This window comes from Microcaecilia unicolor, unplaced genomic scaffold (genome assembly GCF_901765095.1).
Source record: "Microcaecilia unicolor unplaced genomic scaffold, aMicUni1.1, whole genome shotgun sequence".
Lineage (NCBI taxonomy): Eukaryota > Metazoa > Chordata > Amphibia > Gymnophiona > Siphonopidae > Microcaecilia > Microcaecilia unicolor.
In genome coordinates this window covers 214,382-241,609 of record NW_021963076.1, presented here as the reverse complement: position 1 = coordinate 241,609, position 27,228 = coordinate 214,382, and the positions used below count along the sequence as shown (strand labels likewise).

General features: G+C 44.5%; 1 protein-coding gene across 1 annotated transcript in view; it reads right to left on the bottom strand.

The window, feature by feature from the left end:
• Positions 1-523: 523 nt before the first annotated feature.
• LOC115458895 (calcium-binding protein 39-like) overlaps positions 524-27,228 on the bottom strand; it is a gene marked incomplete at its 3' end in the record, with an annotated part of 189,161 nt that continues 162,456 nt past the window's right edge. Inside the window, exons 6-7 of the mRNA XM_030188736.1 lie at positions 9,889-9,948; positions 524-589 (exon numbers count right to left, since the gene is read on the bottom strand). Coding sequence (XP_030044596.1) covers positions 524-589; positions 9,889-9,948 — 126 coding nt within the window. The remainder of the gene's footprint in view (positions 590-9,888; positions 9,949-27,228) is intronic.

The window sequence follows — 27,228 nt, the reverse complement described above, 5'->3', positions numbered from 1 at the left end:
GGGAGAGAGTTTTTGGTGCAAGGCACTAACGAAACAGAAGAATCTAGAGTTTACTCATTTCTCCTTTACAGAATAGGGACGAGTTAAACTGGATTAGAGGTCAGAATGCAGAGGCCTGATGAGATTGCACCACGTTTGGGACAAGGGACATGGAGGATTTTTCAGATAATTGTTGCAGTTTGTGTTTAGTGTGTGCTACTGTAAAACAGCATGCACTAACAAAACAAACTGAAAAAAAAAAAATAGCATGAAAGCATAAGGAAACCAAAATACCAACAGAAAGTAAAAAAAAAAAAAGTCCTGCACATTAAAGGTCTAGAAGGTTCACAGCACTTTAATATCATAATCAATTGATTTCAACTTGTCAGCAAATCCACATAACAAGGAGCATTGCTTAAACACGTTAATACCAGATTCTAGAGACCTCAGTATTATGAAAAAAAATTAATTATACTGTTCTGGTTTATTTAGAGATGCAATCCAACATTTCTGAACACTTCACTTATTAGGGATTTCACATTACCTTTAAAGATTGCCTCTTTGTTACATAATTCTCTGAATGAAGAAGTTTTTCATAGTCACTAAATACCTAAAAAATAATAAAATAAAAATTATTATTCTTTTCCCATCATTCTTCTAGGTGTTCTTTTGGGTAAAAAGTATTTTATTCACATCACCTGGTTCCCTGAAAAACTATGAACAAAGTGTACACTTTTGGCTACATGCATCCTTGGTAGAGAGGAGCATTTAGGTTGGGGGAGGACAACAGAAATAGACATGGGAAAGCCACTGCTGTCCCTGGGATTGGTAGCATGGAATCTTGGTACAATTTGGGATTCTGTCAAGTACTTGTTACATTACATTACAAAAAATTCTTATATTCCGCCTATACCAAACAGTTCTGTATGGATTCCAGAAATCAAGAGACTAGACATCTTCTGGGATAAACATTACAACATCATTTTTAAGAATAAGCATCTAAATCTGTTTTTAAAAATAAGCCTCTGATATTTTTCTAAATACAGATAATTCTGCAGCTTCTTAATCTGATACTGATACACATTCTAAACAGTTGATGCTTGATAAGGGAACCCCACTGAAAACATTCTTTTCAAACAGATTCCTTCTTCACGGTGCTGGGAAGTGTAAAGATAAGGTATAAGGTAGAAAATTAGACTTGCTACTTGAGTAACAAATCAAGTCTAACATGTATTGCGGAGCAAATCCATGTAATATCATTTGTAACCTGGATTGGTCACTGCTGGATGCAGGATACTGGGCTAGATGGACCAATGGTCTGCCCCAGTATGGCTATTCTCCAAGAAGAAGCAGTCAATTAGAATTCTCACATTTGGGTGGGTACCAAGTCTTATTTTACTTGCTGTTTCTCTATTTATATATTGGTGCAATTTTCAGACTGCCCACATTGAGGCAAAGTCAAATTGATTTGTATCCCTCATTTTTATACCAAAATTTTCAAACCAAAGTACTTAACAGTTGTGTGCTAAATTGCAGGCACCCCTTGTCAAACTGTACATTTCAATAAATCCTTAACTGCTCAGAAGCTGACATAACTTCAGGAACATTTCCCAACAATTTTTCGGGGCTAGGATACAAGTTTACCCGGATTTGAGTACATCTACACAGAGACGGAGAAAGGAATTCCTGGCGTTGAGGTCACGGTCTTTAGCACTGGGAGGAACTTTTGTCCTGAAATTTTCTTGCAGATGTTTAATTTCTTTAAATTCAGTTAACTATGTGTTCTTTGACCCGGTTAAATTGTTACAATTTATTACAGTTAAGGAAAGCAGCAATGTTGGGAGGTCTTTGATTGCTCCACCGGTTAGCTGAAACCGCTGGCTGGAATTTGTGTTCTAACCTCTCTGCTTTTTGATAGGATAAAGTGCCTTAAAATTATTTCCTTATATCTTGAATTCTAAATGTGGACAAATTTAAAAGTCATTTTTCCTTTTATCTACTAGAAGATGTAATTTTTTTTTCTATTTTTCCCTGACAATTATTTTATGTAAATGTATGATTGAAAATTAAGATAACAAAAAAAAAAAATAACTTCTGCACTCTCTTCCAAAGACAGTGACAAACTGAGATCTCTGTGTCACACTTACATTTAAACCCAAACTGATGTTCATGCAACAGGTAACGCAAAACTATATAAATCACAAAGGTGCTGATAAACCACTTTTTCAAATCACTTTCACTACTAACATATTTAAAATCAGAGAATATGCAGATACCTCCAATGGATTTCTTTCAATAATAGACCGAGGATGTGAAGCTTGACCCATTCCATGAGGTGCCCCGCCTCTGCTGCCAGGGCCTGGCTTCGAGTACCACCCTGATGGTTGATGTATGCCACTACCGTTGTGTTGTCCGACAGAACCTGGACCGCCCTGTCTCTCAACGAGTCCTGAAAAGCTCTGAAAGCATTCAGAATCACCAGGAGCTCTAGCCGGTTGATTGGCTACGCCGCTTCTGCCTCTGTCCACTGCCCCTGGGCATGAAGGTGACCACCATCACCCGTTGTGGAGGAGCCAAGGGCATCCCCTTCCGCAAACAGAGTTGTGAAGCCAAAAGCTCATGCTCTGTCGCTCCTTGGGCAGCCACAGAAGATGCCACAGATACTCCTGGGAAACTGCAGACCACCAGCACAAAAGAGAGAGCAGCAGCTCTTGCCCACGGCATCACCTCCAAGGTGGCTGCTATAGAACCCAGCACCTGAATGTAATCCCAGACTCGAGGGCTCAGCAACCCCAGCAGCCCATGCACCTGAGCCTGAAGCTCGACTCTCCCATCCTTGGGCAAAAACATCTGACCCAACGACATGTTGAATCAGACACCAAGGTAATCCACGACTTGAGATGGGGTGAGGTGTCTCTTTTGAAGATTGACCACCCAGTCCAAGCATTCCAGGAGCGAGATGGCCCGAGAAGTAACCTTGCGACTCTCTTCCAATGAACACTCATGGATCAGCCAGTTGTCGACACAGGGGTGCACTCTGATGCCCTCTTTACGAAGATACGCCGCCATGACTACCAATGACCTTGGAAAAGGTGCGGGAAGCAGTAGCAAGGCCAAATGGCAAAGCCCGAAATTGGAAATGATGACCCCCAAAGGGCAAAGCGGAGAAACCGCTGATGAGGCGGCCAAATCAGAAACTGCACTTAGGACTCCTTGAGGTCTACGACAGTGAGAAACTCCCCTGGCTGCACTGCTGCCACCACAGACCGCAGAGTCTCCATGTGGAAATGCTGGATCAAGACACACTGGTTCAGCTTCCGCAGATCTAGAATTAGATGGAATGAGCCCCCTTTGCTAAGAACCACAAAATAAACAGAGCAGTGTCCAGAATGGATCTCGGAAGGGAGCATGGACACCATCGCCCCCAGATCCAGTAGGGACTGCTGTGTGGCCTTGACCACCGCTCACTTGGAAGTGGTGGCGCACCTGGACTCCAGGGACACTTTGCCGACAGACAAGGAGAATTCTATTCTGTAACCTTCTATGATGATGTCTAAGACTCACTGATCTGAAGTGATGCTGGACCACTCCTCATACAAGGGGGTCATCTGACCCCCTATCCTTAGCCCGGAGGAGCAGACCAGCGCCCCATCATTGGGATGGGCAAGGGCAGACCCCTGCCATGCTGCAGTACTGGAGGGTTGCTTATCACCTCGAAAGGAAGAGTGCTGCTGAAAGCGAGGTCACTGGAAGGTTCCCGATGTGTGCCCTGGACAATAACACCTTGCCTCACGGAGGCGAGATATGGCAGACCCCCCTCCCCCGCAACGCAGGCTTGGGCTTATCTTCAGAATGCCTCTGAGACTTAGAATCTCCCAAATCCTTCACAATCTTCTCTAGGTCTTCTCTGAAGAGAAGTTGATCCCAAAAAGGAAGACGCATAAGCCTCTGCTTAGAGCCAAATCTGCTGCCCAATGACAAAATCACAACATCACAACAAACGCCAAGAGGAGACCCCCCAAAGCTACCTGTTTGGCGGAAGTGCACACTAGATCATAAAGGGAGTCTGCCAAGTAAGTCAATTGGACACCATGTGAATCAAGGAACCCCCAAAGGTCAGCACTGACCTGCGGTCCTGCTCCAAAGCCTGTTGCAACAGCGTAAGTGCTACAAATAGAGACTTGGAGGGCCAGCGTAGACACCTCAAAAGCACGGTTAAGGGAAGCCTCCAGATGTCGATCCTGCATGTCTTTCAAGGCCACTCCTCCTTCAACCGTAAGAATGGTATCCTTAGTAACTGCCATGACTAAGGAGTCCACCTTAGGGTGAACCAGATTCTCCGCCTGATCTGCAGCGACCGGATACAGATGAGACGGCTTTAGCCACCTGCTAACTCCCTTCTGGATGAGAACACTGGGCCAAAATGAGTTCCTGAATGGCAGCACATACCAGGAAGGTTTTAGATGGTTTTCTCGTGCTTACTATTTTGGGACTGACTGTAGCTGCAACTTGCGCCTCAGGATCCTCAATATTTAGTGCCTCCAAGTCGTGGGAGATGAGCGAAAGGAGTTCATCTCAATGAAAAAGCGTGACCGCAGAAGAATCATCCTGGGGAACCTCACCATCTTCCAACTCATCCACTTGAGAAGGGCGTAAGGACCCCCCAGAGCCAGTAGCCACGAGAGGTCCCAGAGACCCCACCCTCCAAAGCATCACACAGATGCCGCCTCTTTAATACCAGATCCTCCACAGAATGCTGCAAGGCCACATCATCATCCAGAGAAGAGACCTCCAGAGAAGAGGGCACAGGAAAATGGGGAGAGGGAGAAGCCCTCGTCAATAAATAGGTATGGTGAAGCAGGAGGACAAATTCCGGCGAAAAAAAATTCCCCGGAGCCAGAAGCTGCAGCAGCCTGAGCAGAAGAAGACCATGCAGCTGAGGAAAAACCCATCCTTGAAGGCTGAGGTGGGCTGCGAAGCATCTGCTGCAGTCATAAGCCGACGTGGGAACTGCGTCGGCAGGCACGAAAAAAAACTGCAAGCATCCAAACAATCAGAGCAGGAATCAGACCGCTCTGGAGAAAGCCCTTCGCTGGCGCCAGATAAAATCTTTGTGCAACTGGTCATACACATTCCTGAAGTTGACCGGTGTGCCCTGCACTGCGAGCACCGTTTGAGTCTTCACGGCTATAACAGAGCTTCCCCCACAACAGAGCTGTAAATACTCATCCTCAGTGTGCTGCACTGTTCCCGTGCACAGCAGGGCTGTAGGGAAGACTCTGGTGACAGACCAGGCTCAGCCTGCAAACAGCTGCTGAAGGAATCCCCTTAAAAGAGCTGTGTCTCTGTCTTTCCTGTGTCTTTTTTTTAAACGGCCTAGCACAAGATTTTTATTTTTTGTTTTGGGAGAGGAAGGCTACAGCCTAAACCACAGCTCAGACACACAGGGAGAACGAGGCCCATAGGATGAGGCAGGGACCCAGAATACTAAGTATGTCTCTAAAGCTGGTACAAAATCCAGGCACCCCCCACCCCTAAATCTCCAGAAAGGCCCAAGAGAGCTGCTGAGATGCAGTCTACCACCTGATGGAGACAGAGAGATAAACTGAGTGAGGGAGGAGCTGGCCATCTGGAATAACTGCCTTCAGCTTTGTCATCTCTATCTCCATGTGCTGGTAGTGGACACAATCCATCAGTTCTTACATTCATCTGCTGCGTAGGCTAAGGAAGTATCCTTTTTCATGAGTAACTTTAATTAATGATCTTGCTCCAATCAAAATATTCCATAAAATCCAATAGGTCACACAGGAAAAAAAAAAAGAATATCCACTTTGATCAAAACCCAATTAGAATCTCTTGGTATCATCTAATGCTGCTGAAATGCAAAAAACTCTATGAGCAAACTCATCCAGCGTTCCAATCCCTGGGACATGATAAAACACAACCACTACCCACTAAATCAGAGTGGTAAAACCTATACACTTCAAGATTAGCCCCACTCAAGTGTTTACAGAAAAAAAAAAAATCTCAAAAAAGCACCGCACTACTACATTTACTCACTCTTGGCAAAGAAATACCTAGGCAACCTTTTGCAAACAACAAATATTCTCCTGGTTGACATGTTTCTGCAACCTCTATGGACTATAATGGCCCTGCCCCAACCGAGGAAGAATTGGCAAACATTAGCAACTACAAACTCATTCCCCACAACCATGCAAAATAGTAAGAAAAGAAAATGCTATATGTACTACAAACAAATCTTCCAGACTGAGAACACTCATCTAACGCTTTGCTAAGAACATACACTAAAAGCAAAAATCCTTCACCCAAGGCACCCCTTGGATACTCACCCAATAACTTACAAAACACTCACAAAGAAAGTTCACAAGAAAGTCCACAAGGGATATCACAAAAGGAACCCACAAAAGAGTGGTCACATTGGGCACAAAGGGATACTACTCTCTTCTGTCATGCCCCTTTGTTGGTGCGCTGCAGACATGCTAAGTTTTAAGGGAAGTGGTAGTAACAACACTGACTTCACCAGGGATAAAGCTTACCATCCCCAGCTACCAGAAATGTAGTAGTGCAATTCAAAATTCATGACAGCAGAACAAAGCTGAGTCAATAGTAGCAAAACATCCCAGATCACAGCAGCATAAAGGTAAAGTCAAAGACTATGCTGGCAGGTATGCACTTCAGTACATCAGTTTCTGTGTGAGTGAAATGCTGTAAATGCCTTACCTACTCCTGAAACACTTATTTTCAGAAGTTTTGATAAGAAAGTAACATTAGGCATACCTTACTGTTTAGATAGTATGTTCACACGAAAATGGAGAAAGTGGGTTGCATATAAGGTAATGGTCATTTATGACCCACTTACCATTTCTGCTATACAGAAAATGTCAGCATAATGAAGTATTCTACCACAAGGAAGATTTTCTAAATCTAAACAATATTATAAGGGTATTTTAAGATAGGTGAACCGAATCCGAAAGTAGTAGCATGCAATATACCTTAATATCAGTTGAGATGACACTATGGGTAATTAAACTTTGCAAAGTTACTGAAGTCATTTATATAGCTTCAGAAAGAAGCATATCTGCATGGCGAGGTTATTGTTCAGCACTGAATTCACAGATGAAAAGAAAAGGTAGGCAAAAGTCTGCATTATGTCCGTTATCAACTGCCATGAATTTTATTTTCTGACTCTTTTTTCCTTTTTTCATGATTAATAAGAACCAATGATATTACCCTGTTCCCTTGAATGCTAGTGGATTTAGTAGTACTTTTGGTACTTATCCCTACTGGGAAGTTTGAGGTTCTGTTTGTTAAGAATTAATACATTATTTCTATTTTGAAATCAGCGGGATAGAGTGAGAGATTCACTATACAATAACATAGGTTCACACCTTTTTGAATAGACAATTCTTCCTTAGCAATATGCCATAACTGTTTAATTATATGGCAAGTGCAATTTTCACCAATTTGCTGCAAAGTCCTCAGCTATCTTTTACTCATGGATTTAGCATCAAAGTTGAAAGGGAACATACATACATACTTTTAATCCTTCTGCACCTACTTTACGTACAGGTAGAGTTTTTATGTAAAATAATGTCAAAGTTTGTAACTACAGTCTATGCACATTTTCTGATCTTGGCCAACCCTCCCCCCCAAGAATATCTCCCCCAAATATAACAATGAATGTGCGCTATAGAACCTTGAACAAACGGCCCCTTGTACATACTTTTGGCTAGACTGAGGGAGAGTAATTTTTAGACAGCTAGTTTACCTAGATCAATTGCTATTTACCCATGTAAATAGCTTTAAAAGTTGCTCTGTATACTGCAAAATACATGGGTTTGAACACTTTTTCACACTAACAGAATATATGACAGCAGAGAAAGACCAATTTGACCCATCCAATCAATGCAACTACAAACAAATATAATAAATCATATAAGGAAGTTACACACGTCTACACTAGAAAAATTTACTTTTTAGCTTGTTTGATGTTTATTTTATTGTGCATTATAACAGACAAGCCGTTAAGCCCATTAAAACGGGCAAGATTTTTCATTTCTGAAATGTAATTTAAAAGTTGATGAACGTAGTGTTCTAGTATTTTGTGTGTGGGTGAGAGAGTAAGAGAGAGAGAGAGAGAGAGAGAGAGAAAGTGTGTGTGTGTGTGCATCTGTCTGAAAGAGAGAGTGTAAGAGTGAGCTGAGAGAGAGAGAGTGTGTATATGTGTGTATGAGAGAGAGAGAGAGAGCTAGTAGGATTCCTTGTGACACTGGAGGGTCAGTCGCTCTTTATAGGCAGTTGTTTATTGTTCTAATATTTTGTGTGCGAGAGAGAGAGAGTGAGTGAGCGTGTGTGTCTGTCTGAAAGAGAGAGAGTGTGAGAGAGTTCAGAGAGAGAGAGAATATGTGTGTGTGTGTGTGTGTGCGCGTGTGTGAGAGAGAGCTGGTAGGAGTCCCTGTGACAGTGGAGGGTCAGTCACTCTTTATAGGCAGTTGTTTATTGTTCTAATATTTTGTGTGTGTGTGTGTGACAGAGAGAGAGGTGAGTGAGAGTGAGAGACAGAGAAAGTGTATGTGCGTGCGTCTGTCTGAAAGAGAGAGTGTGAGAGTGAGTTCAGAGAGAGAGTGATTGTGTGTGTGTGAGAGAGAGCGAGAGCGAGTGCTAGCACATTTGTTTGTCTGTGTGTGATTGTCTTCTCTCCCCTGCCCCCCATCTCCAGCCACCCATCCATCCATACCCAGCGATTGTGTTCTGTCCCCTGCCCCCCTGCAGCCACCCATACCCAGCGATTGTGTTCTCTCCCCTGCCCCCCTCCAGCCACCCTTACCCAGCGATTGTCTCCCCTCCCCCTGCAGCCACCCATACCCAGCGATTCTCCTCACTCCCCTGCCCCACCCTCCAGCCACCCAGGTTCTTCAGTGGATTCTTTGGGGCAGGCAGGAAAGATCCCCCGTCTTTCCTGGCCGCTGCTGACTCTCCCGTGGCGCAACTGCATCACTCTTCAAAATGGCCGCCAAGACTTCAGCAGAAGCCTCGGCGGCCATTTTTAAAGAGCGATCCGGCAGCGGGGGAGGGTCAGCGCCGGCAGCAAGCAGGCAAGACTGGGGATCTTTCCTGCCTGCACCGAAGAATCCCATACACTGTGCAGCACTGTTGGGAAGAGGAAGCGAGACAGATGTACCAAAACCATGGGTAGGGGGGTGAAGGAAGCGATGTCACACCTGCAGATTGGGGGGGGGGGGGGAAGGAACAGAGCCATCACGCACTTTCCTGCTGGAGCTCTGAAGCCTGCGTCGCTGCCCCGTCTCCCGGGGGCTGGAGCCTCATGCCGGGAGCCCTGTGCTTCCAGGCCCCGGAGATGGGAGTCCTCAGCATAACGGACCAGGTTAGGCGGTGGTGCTGCTTCGGGCGTTCTCCGTACGCGGGGCTGGGGATGAGCGGCCCAGCAGTGCCCTGCCACTTCCCGCGCTCACCTCAGGCCGTGGCCTCCTGCGCAGAGCCAAGAGTGGCGCGGTTCTCCCTGCTGCCCTTCCTGGGGAGTATCAGCACCGACGCAGGTGCCTGGTGCGATCTGGGGAGGGAGAGTAAGACTGCTGTCGCTGCTCTCTGGGGCCTGGGATGTGTGAGACCCCGCACTCGCTCTCAGTGTTACTGGTTATTGGATTGAGTGGAGAACCGCGCTGCTGTCAATCTGTTAGGGTATAGTGAGACTGTGCATGCAGGGCATGACGGGAGAGACCTGCGAAGTGACGCATGCGCAGAACAGCTGCGCTGTTTGCGCATGCGCAGCACAGTCAGCCTTCATTTATATAGTAGGATATTGTAATCCACCTAGAGCTTGAGTGATTAGAGCAGCACATAAATTGAAACAAACCAGTTTATACTTACTGTGTCATAATTTTGTTCAAGAAATTCAGCTACCACCAGCTTGTGTCTTGTTAACAAATCCTGTAAGACAAACAGGCATGAATTATAAAATTAAATACAGTTTACATGCTTGCAGTATCCTTTGCCCAAGTATTGAACAGGTACCATCATTACTTCTATCTCTGGTTGAGGAGCCTGAGACATTGTTCCAAAGTGAGCAAGTGCACTTATTTTGAGGACAAACTGTTGAAGTGTTTTACCTGGCTAAAAAGACAACTAAAAACTGCCCAATCTTTACCTGGTTAAAAGTACATGCAGGAGATTTATAACATGTGTACGTATAAGTAGATTAAGGGCAGGCATTCCAGAAGGTGTATTTTGGGTGAGAATGGAATGGGAAATAGTGCACATATACTGCATTTATAAATGCCCATGCTCTATTTCCCAACCAAATTATGCTCACATATAAAGTACCTGCAAAATATGGTTAATTATAACTATAGACAATTTTTAAAGGGAAAGACTTGTATACACTTTTCCTTTGAAAATCTGTACAAGTCTGTGAATGCAAATTACCAGCAGATTTTGCACATGAACAAGCTGTTCTGAAAGTGTCCCCTTTTAAGCATTACTCCAATTATCTCTCAGACTGTGTATAGTAAATGAGAGTCATGGTAGATTTATCAAACTGTTTTCTGTATATTTCATGGTGAACATCCTATAACCCCTATTTCTATAAACTTGCACAGACAATTTTATGCTTAGAGCGCAAAGAAGTTATAGAATAGTGTCAGTTCTAGCTGCTAATTGGCACTAACAACCAATTACTGGATATAATTGGTGTTATCATTAGTTGCCAGTTATGTGCGTAAAATCCATAGAGCAAAACCGAAAGGGGCCTGGACCTGGGAGGGGCATAGACAGGTCGGGGCATGCCTAGCACTTACACATGTGGGTTACAGTTATATGCCTGACAGTAGTTAAGTATGAACATTTACCCCAACCTTTGAGATAGTGTTAAGTGCTCACGTTTGAATTTAGGTGCATAACTTCAGACTTACGCTAGTATGCTATAACATCAATTACGTGCATAACTGCCAATATAGCATTTGCGCTTAGTGTGCATCATCCTGGTGCCTAACTTTAAGTGATCTTTTGAGAATTACCCCTTAAGGTGGGAATTTTATCAAGCTGCATTAGGGCTTTAGCCATGCTATTTGCCTCTTAAAGCAACTTAAGGACCCTAAATGCAGTTTGGATTATTTTATGTTTCAATATGTTTTATTTATGACAATGTTTCACAAACTACATAATTCCTTCAAACAGCCCATAGCCATCAAGAGGGTTTACATTTTCACCCCCCCGCCAAACCATAACCCAATACCATATCATATCTACCCCCACCCTACTTCCCTCAACCCCTGTTACCTTAACCCTCCCCCTTCTAAGCTCAATACCTCAAAGGAAAAAAAAAGAAAGAAAGAGACTTGGGGTCAGACACCCCCACCCTCCCCCACCTATAATAACCAACCCAGAGTCCCATAATACTGCATAATAAACCTACCCATCCTGAACATCCTAAGTGAAACTGTTGCAAGAAACATAGTAAGTGTATAGTAAAAACATACTGCTAAGTACTGGCGAAATACACCTCATTCATAAAATACAAAAGGAAAGGTGTAATCCTAAATAACTACAAGCAAGTCCAACACATACAGAAGCAATGGCGTAAGTGCCATTCCCAGCTGGGATAGTTTGCAAATAAGTCTGTGCTGCCTCCACAGAAGTAAAAAAAAATAATAAATAAAAAAAGAGTCTTGCTATCATATTTGACTTAGAGTCTCACAGGGTAAAGCAAAGCACATGGAATCTTTCGGAGGTAAAGCTCAGAGCATAAGGGCGCAAAAACTTTCCGAGCAGCAAGCACATTAGCAATATTGTCCTGAAAATATAAAACTTCCCTGTTTGCAAATTCCAAATGCCATTCTCCTTGTAAGGCTTGTAGAATGGCTTGCTTATGAACAAAGTGCACCACACGAAATACTATCACCCTTGGCCTCGCTGGTGAACCAGTCACCGTGCTCAGCCGATGGGCCCATGCTATATTAAAGGGAACACTGAGAGGAAGCAGGTTTAAAGAATCTGAAAGCCAAGTCTCCAAAGTCTGTACTAGAACCTCATCCTTCAATGTCTCAGAAAATCCCACTAAGCACATATTTTTGCGCTGGGCGCTGCCCCTCCAGGTCACCCACCTTACGCTCCCATCTGTTGATAACTAAGGTGAAGCTGATCCATATCTCAGAGTTTACTCTGCACTTCAACCTCCAGCATACTCATGCGGTGCTGTGCACATCATATTCAAGGTCCATCCATACTGTCCAAGTGATCATGGGCAGCTTCAATTTTATCCTGCAATTTCTGTAATTTGGAATCCAGTGCTGCTTCCACCACTGCCCTCACTTCCAAAATGATTTTCTTAATGCAAAGGGAGCTTATCAATGAGATCAGCGGGGCTGGTGATGACACCATCTTAGCCTCCACGCCCTGTTTCTCCAAGGCTCTGTGAGTTTGACGCCATAGGAAGGTTAAAAAAGCCTCTAAATCATCCTTTCTGCAAGCCTGTCAGCACAGCAGGGAATTCCAAAACGTTATTTGTCGTCTCTTGCGAAAAATAAATCAGGATAGGTGACAAATTTGGTGGGGAGATGGAGAAGCCAAGCAGGCAATCTCTGCTCCTGCTCTAGGTGTCACGTGTCCAACTCAACTTATTTTAATGCAACGATATTTAAGTCACCATGGATTACATACTTCATACTGGAACAAAGATACCCCCAAATGCCTTTCATAATTATCCTATGTATAGCACAGCAACAGCAGTGTGGCGATGGCTTTGCCGCCAGCACTGCTTCTCTGCATCTGTAACTCCTTATTCTGTCTCTGTGTGATAATCCTGCGTTTCCACCTGGTCTGGGGAAAAGTGTATTTACATTGTGGACTCAGAAGGGGCTGACTCCCCCCCCCCCCCCATCCCAGACCCCCTCCCCCATAACCCACAAACACTCAACCCACATAAGCCAACCATATACAGTGGGGGAAATAAGTATTTGATCCCTTGCTGATTTTGTAAGTTTGCCCACTGACAAAGACATGAGCAGCCCATAATTGAAGGGTAGGTTATTGGTAACAGTGAGAGATAGCACATCACAAATTAAATCCGGAAAATCACATTGTGGAAAGTATATGAATTTATTTGCATTCTGCAGAGGGAAATAAGTATTTGATCCCCCACCAACCAGTAAGAGATCTGGCCCCTACAGACCAGGTAGATGCTCCAAATCAACTCGTTACCTGCATGACAGACAGCTGTCGGCAATGGTCACCTGTATGAAAGACACCTGTCCACAGACTCAGTGAATCAGTCAGACTCTAACCTCTACAAAATGGCCAAGAGCAAGGAGCTGTCTAAGGATGTCAGGGACAAGATCATACACCTGCACAAGGCTGGAATGGGCTACAAAACCATCAGTAAGACGCTGGGCGAGAAGGAGACAACTGTTGGTGCCATAGTAAGAAAATGGAAGAAGTACAAAATGACTGTCAATCGACAAAGATCTGGGGCTCCACGCAAAATCTCACCTCGTGGGGTATCCTTGATCATGAGGAAGGTTAGAAATCAGCCTACAACTACAAGGGGGGAACTTGTCAATGATCTCAAGGCAGCTGGGACCACTGTCACCACGAAAACCATTGGTAACACATTACGACATAACGGATTGCAATCCTGCAGTGCCCGTAAGGTCCCCCTGCTCCGGAAGGCACATGTGACGGCCCGTCTGAAGTTTGCCAGTGAACACCTGGATGATGCCGAGAGTGATTGGGAGAAGGTGCTGTGGTCAGATGAGACAAAAATTGAGCTCTTTGGCATGAACTCAACTCGCCGTGTTTGGAGGAAGAGAAATGCTGCCTATGACCCAAAGAACACCGTCCCCACTGTCAAGCATGGAGGTGGAAATGTTATGTTTTGGGGGTGTTTCTCTGCTAAGGGCACAGGACTACTTCACCGCATCAATGGGAGAATGGATGGGGCCATGTACCGTACAATTCTGAGTGACAACCTCCTTCCCTCCGCCAGGGCCTTAAAAATGGGTCGTGGCTGGGTCTTCCAGCACGACAATGACCCAAAACATACAGCCAAGGCAACAAAGGAGTGGCTCAGGAAGAAGCACATTAGGGTCATGGAGTGGCCTAGCCAGTCACCAGACCTTAATCCCATTGAAAACTTATGGAGGGAGCTGAAGCTGCGAGTTGCCAAGCGACAGCCCAGAACTCTTAATGATTTAGAGATGATCTGCAAAGAGGAGTGGACCAAAATTCCTCCTGACATGTGTGCAAACCTCATCATCAACTACAGAAGACGTCTGACCGCTGTGCTTGCCAACAAGGGTTTTGCCACCAAGTATTAGGTCTTGTTTGCCAGAGGGATTAAATACTTATTTCCCTCTGCAGAATGCAAATAAATTCATATACTTTCCACAATGTGATTTTCCGGATTTAATTTGTGATGTGCTATCTCTCACTGTTACCAATAACCTACCCTTCAATTATGGGCTGCTCATGTCTTTGTCAGTGGGCAAACTTACAAAATCAGCAAGGGATCAAATACTTATTTCCCCCACTGTATTCTACACATACTAACCCATATTCCCCAATACATCCCTGTTACAGTTCCCCATGCTTAGCCCCTCCCCCACTACCCACAAAACAGGAAAGATTAAAACATCCCCACACAACAGAAACAAGAAACTACATATGAAGCACTGAACAGCAGCTCTAAAGGACAGCCACAGGGCTGTCAAAAAATGCATCCACAATGGCCAACAGGTCCGATGGGATCTGAGTACCTGGGCAAGAAGTGGGAGGATGGAGCCTGAGCTGCAATGATCCAATGACCCTCAGACCACTCAGAGACAGCTCAAACACCAGCCCGGCTCTGCTGGCCCACTCCATATCCCGGGTGCTCACACAGCCCGCAAGGTCGCCTGGAGTCTAAGTAGTCAGGTGTTACACTCTGCTACACTCCTCCAGAGGTGCAGTCTGCTTGCGCAGGGTATGGGCATTTGAGGATGCGACGGCCATCTTGGATGTGGGTATCTCCAGGTTAGGGTGGCCATCTTGGTGATGGGCGTCTCAGGTGGTGGCAGCCATCATGGAACAGCTGCACATGGTTGAGCCTAATTCCTGTACTATTTAAAGCCCTGCTTCCAGTCCTTCCATGCTTCGGCTTCTGCTGCATAGAGGTCGTGGTTCTTGTCCCGTGTTCCTGGACGGCTACCTTGTTCCAGTGTTTTCCTATGTACCAGACCTTGGATTGTTTCTTGACTTTGCGTTGTGTTGCTGCCTGCCCAGACCTCGGACTGTTTCCTGATTACTCGCTGCAGGGCCGTGCCAAGGGTCTCTGGTGCCCCCCTGCAGATTATCAGTTAGCGCCTCCCCCTCCCCGTGTGGCACAAGATGCAAAGGAAATAGGAGCTGAAAGATGGAGTGCATCTTTGTGGGATTGCTCAACATATAGAGGGTTTACAACCACTTAGCTTTTCATGCTTTCATGTTCACGAAATTAGTAATTAAATCTTTGATATCTAACTGGGCACATATATCATTCTCAACAGCAATCATGGCAAGGCTTACAAGCCTTTCTTGCGAAATACTTGATCGCAAATAATTTTTTATGATTTTTAACCGTGAAAATGATCGCTCACCACTTGCCACACTGACTTTCCCAGGTCTAGAACCTGAATATAGAACAGAATTTTCTGATGCAATGCATTGGCTGTTTATATTACCAGAACAAAATTCCTTTAGGGCTATCGTTATCTACAAGAATAAAAGCAGATTTCAACATACTACTCTGTAGTTCTTTCCAAAGAAACCCCAAGGAAGTGCCAATGATGTGATGCTTAACATATTACCAGAAATGATTTTAAAAAATGACTGTGCTGTACAAGACACAACTCTCTTCTTACAAAACGAACTACATTCCTTTCCTCTGTGTTTAGGATGGCATTGCTTGTTATCGTTGACCAAGGCAAAACAATGAAAAAGCAGCCCAAAGTCTGATTGGACAACCCAGTGGATAATGAGCCATCCTATTTCATCATGACATCATTCCAAACAATGCAAAAGAATAAAAAAGGGAAGAGTTTGGTTTGTGCTCCAAATGCTGTTTCCATTTGCTCTTAGTCAGTGCTGGATATGCAAAGAATTCTCACAGTCTTCCATGTTCTATTTTAAGCAAAGGACATTTTTAAAAATATAGAAAAAAACTTGACTAAGTTCAAATTTGTCCTCCCTATGGGACACTTTCAAAAGCAAACAAAATCTAGGACCCTTTAAAGCCTTGAGAAGTTCAACATAACACTCCAGAAAGAAACTGTTGCAGAAGTGGAGAGACTTCTGCTCCATGACGCAATGGTCTCTGTTTAGCATTAATGTTATCTATTTGTTTTACAACCGAAAGAAAAGTTACCCTTGCTCTTACCTCTAACTGCTTAAGATGCACCAGTGGTCACTGGAGATCCCCCCCGCACTGACAAATTCAATTGGGAGACACTCAGAATACTGCCATTAATTTTACAGCTCACCAGAACAGGCTAAGCCGATCCTGTCTTTTATCCTCCTATATCTAAAGACTTTTAGAATCAGCCCCTCTTCAAAAAGCGCCTCTCAAAATTCTAGGAACAGTGGGAAGAGCTGGGCTTGCCAAAGAGCAAGCGCTGCGCGCAGGAAGGCTGCAGCAGCGCATGCGCATAGGCTCCGATGCGCCGACGCAGTACTTTTTTTTTTATACAATTGGTCCGGACAGCGCGGTGCCCTTGAAGGCAGGCGCCCCCCTGCCATGTTTACCCCGCTTACCGGGTTTGCACGGCCCTGACTCGCTGCACTGCTGACCCCTTTGTTACTGGACTGTGTTTGCTCTCGCCTGTCGGGTCGGTGGCCGTGCAACCCAGCCAGTTCCAGAAGTCCTGGTGGCTGCCCGCACCTGAGGGCTCAACTCTCAGGGAACGGCGGTTGCTTCCCAGGTGAAGCTAGGGGTTGTCTGGCTGCCTGACCGAGTGCGGCGTCACTCCATCTTCGCCGTGCTCAGTCGGGGCACAAGGGCTCACATTTCCCGTCATAACATCAGGCCAACCATGTCCATACTAGGCCCAACACAAGGTGCATAGAAAATCAGCAGCTACATGAAGCAAAGGGGCTACCAACCACAGCAGAGTGAACAAAAAAGTCCCAGGATCCATGGAAGATAAGGGCCTCAAGGTACTGGGTTGGAAGATGGCACAGGAGCTTCCAGGGAATGTACAAAATCCTTCAGTTCTTGCACAGAGACACAGACCTTGGTCGAGCCATTGTGAAAAAACTTTCACCTGGGAAGGGTACTGGATGGAAAAATGGATATCCCAATTCACCATCTTAGAAAACTGTGGCACCACTGCTTGGCGACATGAAGACACATGAGTACAGAAGTCCTCGAAATGTAAGATCTTATGTCCCCGGAGCTCCAGCTAGCGCACAGACTGGTAGACAAGCAGGATGGCCACTTTATCTATGTAATTAATGAGGCGTGCTATGACCACCAGCAGACAGTCACCAGACTGCGACCACTGAATCAAGTGATGTGAGTGCTCCACCGTAAAACGCGTGGAGCTCTCAGCCATTCCCAATTTCTCCGGGAGCTCCTGAAAGGATACCCATACAAGGTCCTTATCCAAGACATCCTCAGGAAGGTCTACCAGCTGCAGGTTATTTCTGCGACTGTAGTTTTCCTTCTTAACTAGGCACTCCTCTAACTTAATCTGCTGCATCGTCGCTAGATAGCCCTGCAGGTCCTCCACCTCCTGTGCTAGGATTCCATACTCGGGCCTCTGTGATCTTTGGAAAGATCACAGGTCCTGTGCTGTGCTTCGATGATCGGGCCTCTGTGATCTTTCCAGCTTGAGCTGCAACAGTCTCCTTCATTTCATGAAGGGTAGATTGCAGCTGTGACATTTTATCCTCCAGTATGGCTTTCATGCACTGAGTAAGGTGCCGGGCCACTTCCTCCAACATAATCAACACAGATTACTCATGCTCCGCTGCCATCTTGGCCTATGACACGTGTGGTTTCTCCACTACCCCTTTAAGCAATTTGCTCGACATTGCAGCCGCCCCAAAGTGAGAAAGTAGAGCCACAGGAGAAGCATAGACTCCAAAGTCAATTACCAGGCCCATAAGTGAAAAATGCGCTAGTGGGGAGCAAGTTTAAAAGAAAATAGCGGGATGGGAAAGGCAACTCCCCTGCAGTGCAGGTCATGCACGTGCTCTGGTCATCACATAACCCTCCAAAATAACCCCAGATTTAGCACTGCCGTGGCTTGATGCTCCCAGGCCTGAGGTGCAGCCACCAAGTTCAAGTCTCCCCCTCCCCCCCAAGCTCCAAAACTGGAAAGGGCCTACCATTTAGATTATTGGTAGACTGGGGGGGGGGGGGTCATCAAAATCGTGAGACTACTACTAGGAGTCATGTTTCCATATTACCCCTAGAGTTAGTCACACAATACAGCTGCTAAGGGCGCCATTTTGATGATGGCATTAGACTGGGTAGGAGCAACTGGTACTGCTCCTGCCCAAAGACCCCCTGGACCACCAATGAACTAAATGGTAGGCCCTTGTAGGGTTTCTGGAAGTTTTGTGTGTGTGTGTGTGGGGGGGGGGGGGGGTTGCTCTGCCAGACGGGCGAATTGGGCCATGGCTTTGCAGCTCGATCCTCCTGGGCTGCTAGAATAACACTGTGTATGATGTGGCTCGCAACCAGTATTATTCTTTCACCATGGGATTCAGCAACCTGTGGGACTGAGATATCGGACAGGGTATTCGAAGCTGAAGAGTCGGAAAAACTTATTGAAATATCTGTAAATCTGGAAGACGTAATGGAGCAGTTCTGCAAGCTGAAGAGTAGCAAATCTCCTGGACCGGATGGTATTCACCCTAGGGTACTGATAGAACTAAAAAATGAGCTGGCAGAGCTACTGTTATTGATTTGTAATTTATCCTTAAAATTGAGCGTGGTACCAGAAGATTGGAGGGTGGCCAATGTAGCGCCGATATTTAAAAAAATGTTCCAGAGGAGACTCAGGAAATTATAGACCGGTGAGTCTGACATCGGTGCCAGGCAAAATGGTAGAGACTATTATCAAGAACAAAATTAAAGAGCAAGGACTAATGGGACAAAGTCAACATGGATTTAGTGAGGGGAAGTCTTGCATCACTAATCTGCTGTATTTCTTTGAAGGGGTAAACAAACATGTGGACAAAGGTGAGCCGGTTGATATTGTGTATCTAGATTTTCAGAAGGCATTTGATAAGGTCCCTCATGAAAGACTACAGAGGAAATTAGAGGGACATAGGATCGGAGGTAGTGTCTTACTGTGGATTAAAAACTGGTTGAAAGATAGGAAACAGAGAGTAGGATTAAAAGGTCAATATTCGCAATGGAGAAGGGTAGTTAGCAGGGTCCCCCAGGGATCGGTGCTCGGACCTCTGCTTTTTAACATATTCATAAATGACCTAGAGATGGGGGTAACTAGCGAGGTAATCAAATTTGCTGAGGACACAAAGTTATTCAAAGTAGTCAAATCACGGGAAGATTGTGAAAAACTACAAGAGGACCTTATGAGACTGGGAGACTGAGCGTCTACATGGCAGATGACGTTTAATGTGAACAAGTACAAAGTGATGCATGTGGGAAAGAGGAACCCAAACTATAACTACATCATGCAAGGTTCAGCGTTGGGAGTCAAGGACCGAGAAAGGGAACTAGGTGTCATCATTGATGATACGTTGAAAACTTCTGCTCAATGTGCTGCTGCGGCTAGGAAAGCAAATAGAATCTTGGGTATTATTAGGAAAGGGATTGAAAACAAAAACGAGGATATTGTTCTGCTGTTGTATCGCTGCACCTCGAGTATTGTGTTCAATTCTGGTCGCCGCACCTCAAAAAAGACATAGCGGAATTGGAAAAGGTGCAGAGAAGGGCGACAAAGATGATACAGGGGATGGGACGACTTCCCTATCAGGATAGGCTGAAGAGGCTGGGGCTCTTCAGCCTGGAGAAAAGGCGGCTGAGGGGAGATATGATAGTGGTCTATAAGATAATTAGTGGAATGGAATGGGTCGATGTGGAGCGTCTGTTTATGCTTTCCAAAAATACTAGGACAAGCGGGGCATGTGATGAAGCTGCAGTGTGGTAAATTTAAAACGAATCGGAGGAAATTTTTCTTCACTCAACGCGTAGTTAAACTCTGGGATTTGCTGCCGGAAAAGGCGGTTAACTTAGCGGACTTCAAAAAAGGGCTGGACGGCTTCCTGAAGAAAAAAGCCATAGAATGTTATTGAATGGACGAGCCAAGAAAAGAACACAATGAAGGTGACAAGAATGGACGAGGGAATAATGCAGTATTTCTAGGATGGGCGGGACAAATTGCTTGTTCTTTTGGCCGCTGTCGGTGACAGGGTGCTGGGCTCGATGGACCCTTGGGTCTGTCCCAGCATGGCGATGCTTATGAATCCTGCACATTGATAATTCCTCCGCCGTAAATGTTTATATAACAAAGTATTACCAAAAATGTATTTTTTTTAACAAAACAGTGCTTAAATTAATGCTTAACCTGGCAGCTTTTGACTGTATATTAAACACAGCAGTTGACAGCATATGTACTGATATGCTCATTTTTTAAATTTCAAGAAAAACATCTACAGTAGAACAAACTTTATACCATCATCTGAATGCAAAAATTTGTTTTCAAGTACAGTATTTGTGCCAGACACGTACCCTGTTTTGAGTGTTTTGCTAGGCTGGATTAAATAGTGAAATAAATTAAATTAAAAAGTCCTCATCTCTAGCACATTCCAGTTGGCCATTTACTTGACAGCTGAATAACTCCACAATGACCCATGATCCACTGGTGTTTTGGTACAAAGGGAGTAATTTTATAAGCTATTTCTGGAGGTGAACAGTTTTTAAGACTAACATTCTGCATTTAGATACTCTTGTTAGTTAACCTTGCTCCTCTAACTGTAGGAATAAAAGTCCAGAATAGCAAAGCCAAGCTAACGTCTCACGTTTTCTACTGGTGTCAGTTGTTGTTGGAGCACTATGAAGATAGAACAGAATTGGTCAGTGGTAGTGAGACACTCGGACTCTAAGCTAGCAATGCTTTTATTGGTCAGGCAGTTTTCTACAGTTCCTTTGGGTTCCAGCTCAATTATAACTAGCCTATATTGGGTAGCTGACTTCATTCACAAACAGGGGATGGAGGTGGGGGAGGAACGCAGCTGCATTTTGGTAGCTTTTCTGAGGCTATTTTATAAAGACACATAGGTGCCTATGTTGGGTTTATAAAATAATCTCAAAATAGAAACCTACTTAACCTCCAACTGTTGGCATAGCCACAGATGTGCCTGAGTGGGCACAGGCCCACCCAGCAGTGGCATATCCTTGCTGTAGCAGGCAGGTATCCTCAAACCCTGCCAGCTGACTCCTGGCATCTCCCCCCCCCCCCTTGCTGGCGATCCAACATCTTTCCTGGGATCTCAATCCCTTCCCCCATTTACTTTTAAAACTTTACTCCTCAGGTCACTGGTAGAAAATCACATATGCTGTTTGTACAGGTCTTAAAGCCTTCCCTCTGATGTGGTCCCATCTATGTGGAAATGGAAGTTACATCAGAGGGAAGGCTCTAAGGCTGCTGTGACCAGCATGTGTGAGTCACTGCTTGTGGCCAGTGACCTCCAGAAGCGGATTTAAAAAGGTACACCGGGGAGGGGGGTTTAGAGACCAGGAGATATGCTGGATCACCAACAGGAGAGGAGAGGGAGAGATGCTTGACTGTGGGTGGGAGTGGAAGGTGAGGGCGGAGAGAAAAATTTAAGCCCATCCACTTTGGGCTCAGGCCCATCCAAAACTGGCCACCTGGCTATGCCACTGCTCCAAACCTAGGCAACCTGTTATAAAATTACCCTCTGAAGAAATATGTTAGCCCTGCTAGCCCTTGCTCTCAATAAAATACAGGCCAATGGCTCATAATAAGAGCTAGGCTTCTTAAAATCAAAATCATCTCTGATACAAAAGAGAGCTAGCTTGTAAAAATCAGAGATCACCTTTGACACAGTTACATTTCATTGTAGCAAATGCTCAGCTGGCAAGGGATGGGGGGGGGGGGGGCATTTGCTCTGGGACTGGCACCTGCAAGACGTCATGAGCAAGAGTTGCTATGGTTATGTAGAGATAGTACTGGGTCAGCTGCACCCCGGGTGAGAACATCCAAAGGAGGGAGCTAGGGGAGAGTTTGGGGAACATGCAAAGTCATCTCACAAGATGCGCTCTGAACTTATCTTGTTTATAGTTAGAGCTTGAGAATATGTGAAGTCATTTTAATCAACTGATAAGGTCCAAGAACCCTGGTGACAAAGCTAGTGTCCATTGGAATCAATTGGGTCAGAATAGTATATAAGCAGCAGTTTGATGGGTACTAAATCAGAAGGGAGAAGGAAGGCTACAAGAGAAGGCGGGTGACACACGTTTCTTGTAATGCTGCTCCATCATATGACTGCCTGATTTAACTGTATTGCTATTGGTAAGATTGAAATAAACTATCTTCTTATATCCCAGCGAGTCCTTCTGGTTATGGAGTTCGTTAATTCCTGGACTGTGTAAGAGCAGTCTGGGGGAGTATGAGGTCAGAGTAATTGGTGGGAACACGCAACTTATTTACTAGAGAGAGCCCCTGGCTTCTGCTGCCCAAACGGGAGAGGCAGATCTAATTAATTTACATATCATAGTGAACAATTTTGGATTTTTAGATTGAACACTGTATAGTCAATGGAACTTAAACCAGTTCAGTGATTTAAATATAATCTGAATGTGCTTCGAGGGTCAATGAGATATTTTGTTAGCCTTAAGAATGGCAGCAGGAAGATAAGCAGGTCAGTCACTAGAATGAATCATAGTCTCCATTTTTAAGGCAATTTAATTACATGGGAAAGATTCTTATGAGGAATGTATGATAGGTCCATTCTTGATGGAAAATTTTTTGAATCCAACACAGTCCACTAGGTCATATGAACATTTGTAATTAGATCCTGGAAATTTGTAATTGGATCCTGGATAAAGCAAAGGTACTTACCTGTAGTAGGTATTCTCCAAGGACAGCAGGCTTTATATTCTCATAAGTGGGAGACGCCAATCTGCTTCATCCGGTCTGGCATTTTGCCAAAGCTAAAAAGAGAGCTTTGTGGAGCGTGAGCCGCACTCCACCGCGCATGTGAGAGTGCCTTCCCACCCGTTGCGAGAACGTGGTCTCCTCAGTTTAATACTAAACAAAAAATTATGTAAAAATAAACAAGGAGACAACTCCAAGGGGAGGTGGGAGGGATTGTGAGAATACAAAGCCTGCTGTCCTCGGAGAATACCTGCTACAGGTAAGTACCTTCGCTTTCTCCAAGGACAAGAAGGCTTCTACTCACAAGTGAGGAATTCCTAGCATCCAGGCTCACCGAAAACAACAAACATTGGTCAACTGGGCCTTGCAATGGTGAGTTTGTAGCGCTATAAAAATGCTAAATAGTAGTAGTAGTAAGACATAACATAGATTAACCTGAAACTATATACAATCTGAATGACAGTGCAGCCTGGAACAGAATAAAACGGGTCTAGGAGGGTGGAGTTGGATTCTAAACCCTAAACAGATTCTGCAACACTGTCTGCCTTAACCGACTGTCGCGACTAAAATGATAGCGGGAATGGGACGACTTCCCTATGAAGAAAGACTAAGGAGGCTAGGGCTTTTCAGCTTGGAGAACAGACGGCTGAGGGGAGACATGATAGAGGTATATAAAATAATGAGTGGAGTGGAACAGGTGGATGTGAAGTGTCTATTCACGCTTTCCAAAAATACTAGGACTAGGGGGTATGCGATGAAACTTCAGTGTAGTAAATTTAAAACAAATCGGAGAAAATTTTTCTTCATCCACATCCAACGCATAATTAAACTCTGGAATTCGTTGCCGAAGAACGTGGTGAAGGCGGTTAGCTTGGCAGAGTTTAAAAAGGGGTTAGACCAGGGGTAGGCAACTCCGGTCCTTGAGAGCCGCAGGCAGGTCAGGTTTTCAGGATATCCACAATGAATATGCATGAACTTGATTTGCATACACTGCCTCCATGGTATGCAAATCTATCTCCTGCATATTCATTGTGGATATCCTGTAACCTGACCTGCCTGCGGCTCTCGAGGACTGGAGTTGCCTACCCCTGGGTTAGACGGTTTCCTAAAGGACAAGTCCACTACTAAATGGACTTGGGAAAAATCCACAATTCCAGGAACAACATGTATAGAATGTTTGTATGTTTGGAAAGCTTGCCAGGTGCCCTTGGCCTGCATGGATTGGCCGCTGTCGTGGACAGGATGCTGGGCTCAATGGACCCTTGGTCTTTTCCCAGTGTGGCATTACTTATGTACTTATGTGATGTGAATGTGCCTTGCAAATTTCTTCAATGGAGGCTGACTTCAGGTGAGCTACAGATGCAGCCATGCTTCTGAGATTATGAGCCATGACATGACCCTCCAAGGCCAGCCCAGCCTGGGCATAAGTGAAGGAAATGCAATCTGCCAGCCATATTGAAGTGGTGCGTTTCCCAATGGCAACCCCCATCCTGTTGGGATCAAAAGAAACAAAAAGCTGGGTGGACTGTCTGTGGGGCCTTGTCCGTTCTATGTAGTGGGCCAATACTCTCTTGCAATCCAAGGTCTGCAAGCTGCTTTCGCCAGGATGGGCATGAAGTCGGGAAAGAATGTTGGCAAGACAATAGACTGGTTCAGATGGAATTCACACACCACCTTCAGCAGGAAATTGGGGTGCATGCGGACTACTCTGATGAAACTTAGTATAAGGTACATCTACTACTAAGGCCTGAAGCTCACTGACCCTATGAGCTAAAGTAACAGCCACCAAGAAAACAACCTTCCAGGTCTTCAGATGGCAGGAATTCAGCGGCTCAAAAGGAGCTTTCATGAGCTGGGTGAGAACGATGTTGAGATCCCATGACACTGGTTGAGGTTTGACAGGGGGCTTCAATAGAAGCAAACCTATCATGAAGCAAACAACTAGAGAATGTCCAGAGATGGGTTTACCTTCCACAAGCTGATGATAAGCACTAATTGAACTAAGGTGAACTCTTACGGAGTTGGCCTTGAGACCAGACTCTGACAAGTGTAGAAGGTATTCAAGCAGGGTCTATGAAGAGCAAGTAAGAGGATCTAGGACCTTATTTTCACACCAGACGGCAAACCTTCTCCATTTAAAAGAGTAACACCTGGAATCTTTCCTGAAAGCCAGCAAGACCTGGGAGACACCCTCCAAAAGACCCAAGGAAGCAAATTCTAGTCTCTCAACATCCAAGCAGTGACAGAGACTGGAGGTTGGGATGTAGAAGCGACCCCTCATTCTGCGTGATGAGGGTTGGAACACACTCCAATCTCTAGGGCTGGTTTTAGACATAGCTAGAACCCAGGGCAGAAATTTGGGAGAGAACCCAAAGCCCATTATCAGGCTGTGCCCTCTTTAGCTTCAGGCAGGCATGCAGCACTCTGGCCAGGAAACTAAGGACAATTGCCTTGACTGCACTGTCCCACCAACCCATCCCTGACATCTGTTATCTTTATATTTTGCACAGTATAGGGGGAAAAGTGTCTGTTTCCCTGTTGTTGCACTACATACAAGGTCTGGCTTCTTGGGGTTCAGTTTAATTTCTGTATATATCTCGTTTGTGTGTGTGTAGTAATCTGCAGTAATTTGGCTTGTTAAGTTTTTCTAATAGACATATTGATGGTCTTGTGCCCACTAATATTTAGGACATTGACATTTTGAAGGTAGGGTTCTTGTTTTGGAAGTTAATGCTGATGTGGAAGATTTGCTCTAGGTCTTGGCTGATTTTTTTTGTAGTTTTCAATTACTTCGTAATAGGCCTTTATGCTGCTGTTAGTGAGGTTTCACTAAAAATCAGCAATGTCTTTGTATGGTGAGCTTTATGGGGAAGTGATCTAGCTCGGCTCTGCACCTATTATTGGGGGATGGAGGTGGGTTCTATGGATGCACAATTTGGCTTTAATATCATACAGGGGAAGCATATATATGTTGGGGGATGGGGGGGGCTGAAGACTGCAACCTCGTATTTCGGCCATCTCCCTCAGCCCTTAATGTGAACTGCAGGTGCTAAAGCCTGCACTGCTGCACTTGCCACAATTATTTGTTGGAGGCGGGGCAGAAGCAGAAGATGGGAACAGCTGGTGGCATATTTTTTTCTCTTTCAAAAAGTTGCCATAAGATGGCTCAGTTTGTTAGAGCCTGCAGCTCTCCTTAAAGTTTATTAATTTATTTTAACAATTGGATTGAAGATGTCTACATTTTCCCAGAAGACTTGCTATGGACTAGCACTTTTTTCCTGGTAGAGAATGTAACTGCTCCTGTTTTTTTCTTCAAAATCTGTTTGCTCATATTCATGGAAAATCACATAAGATGAAGGACAGCAACATTTTAGCTTCTGTGCATGTACACTTCTGTAGAATATATTTCTTGGTGCATAACATTCCCTTTCTCCTGTTTGCCCAGTAGCTAAGTCTCATAAACTGAATACCTGCCAGAATTTAATTCAAATTATATCCTAATATAAGAAATATTACTAATTTACCAAAATAAGTAGGAACTTAATACACATTTAATTAAACCATATTTAATTAAATCTGTATCAAGTCAAAGAAAAGCGGTGTATTTGGGACAGAATCAGGACCCTTATAGTATAATATCCAGAGTACCGGAATGTAACTCACCTTGAGCTACTACTGAAAGGTGTGAGCAAAATCTAAATAAATAAAATATTCAATTAATCTATATGGTCTCTACAGCCTAATTTTTAAGTGAGGGCCATCCCCTGTGCTATCACCATTTCAGGTTGATTCCATATAAAAGTATCACAGCCTGTAAAGGATACAGCATTTTCCAGAGCCAATATGGCTATAAGAACCATGTACTACTTTAAAAAAAAGTAAAAAAACTGAGGGGAAAAATGTCTACACAGTACTGGAAGAAGGTACTGACTTTTTGATGAATTGAAGAAGGGCAATTTCCGGAAAGCCTTTTCACCTGCAATCATTCATTCTAAAAATTGTCCTCATATGCTATATTCCTGCATACCTTGCAGTTTTTGAGTTTAAATGAAAAAAAGAATAGTATTTAAAAAACTGCCTTTTGCCAAAACAGTTGAACTGAGTCTAT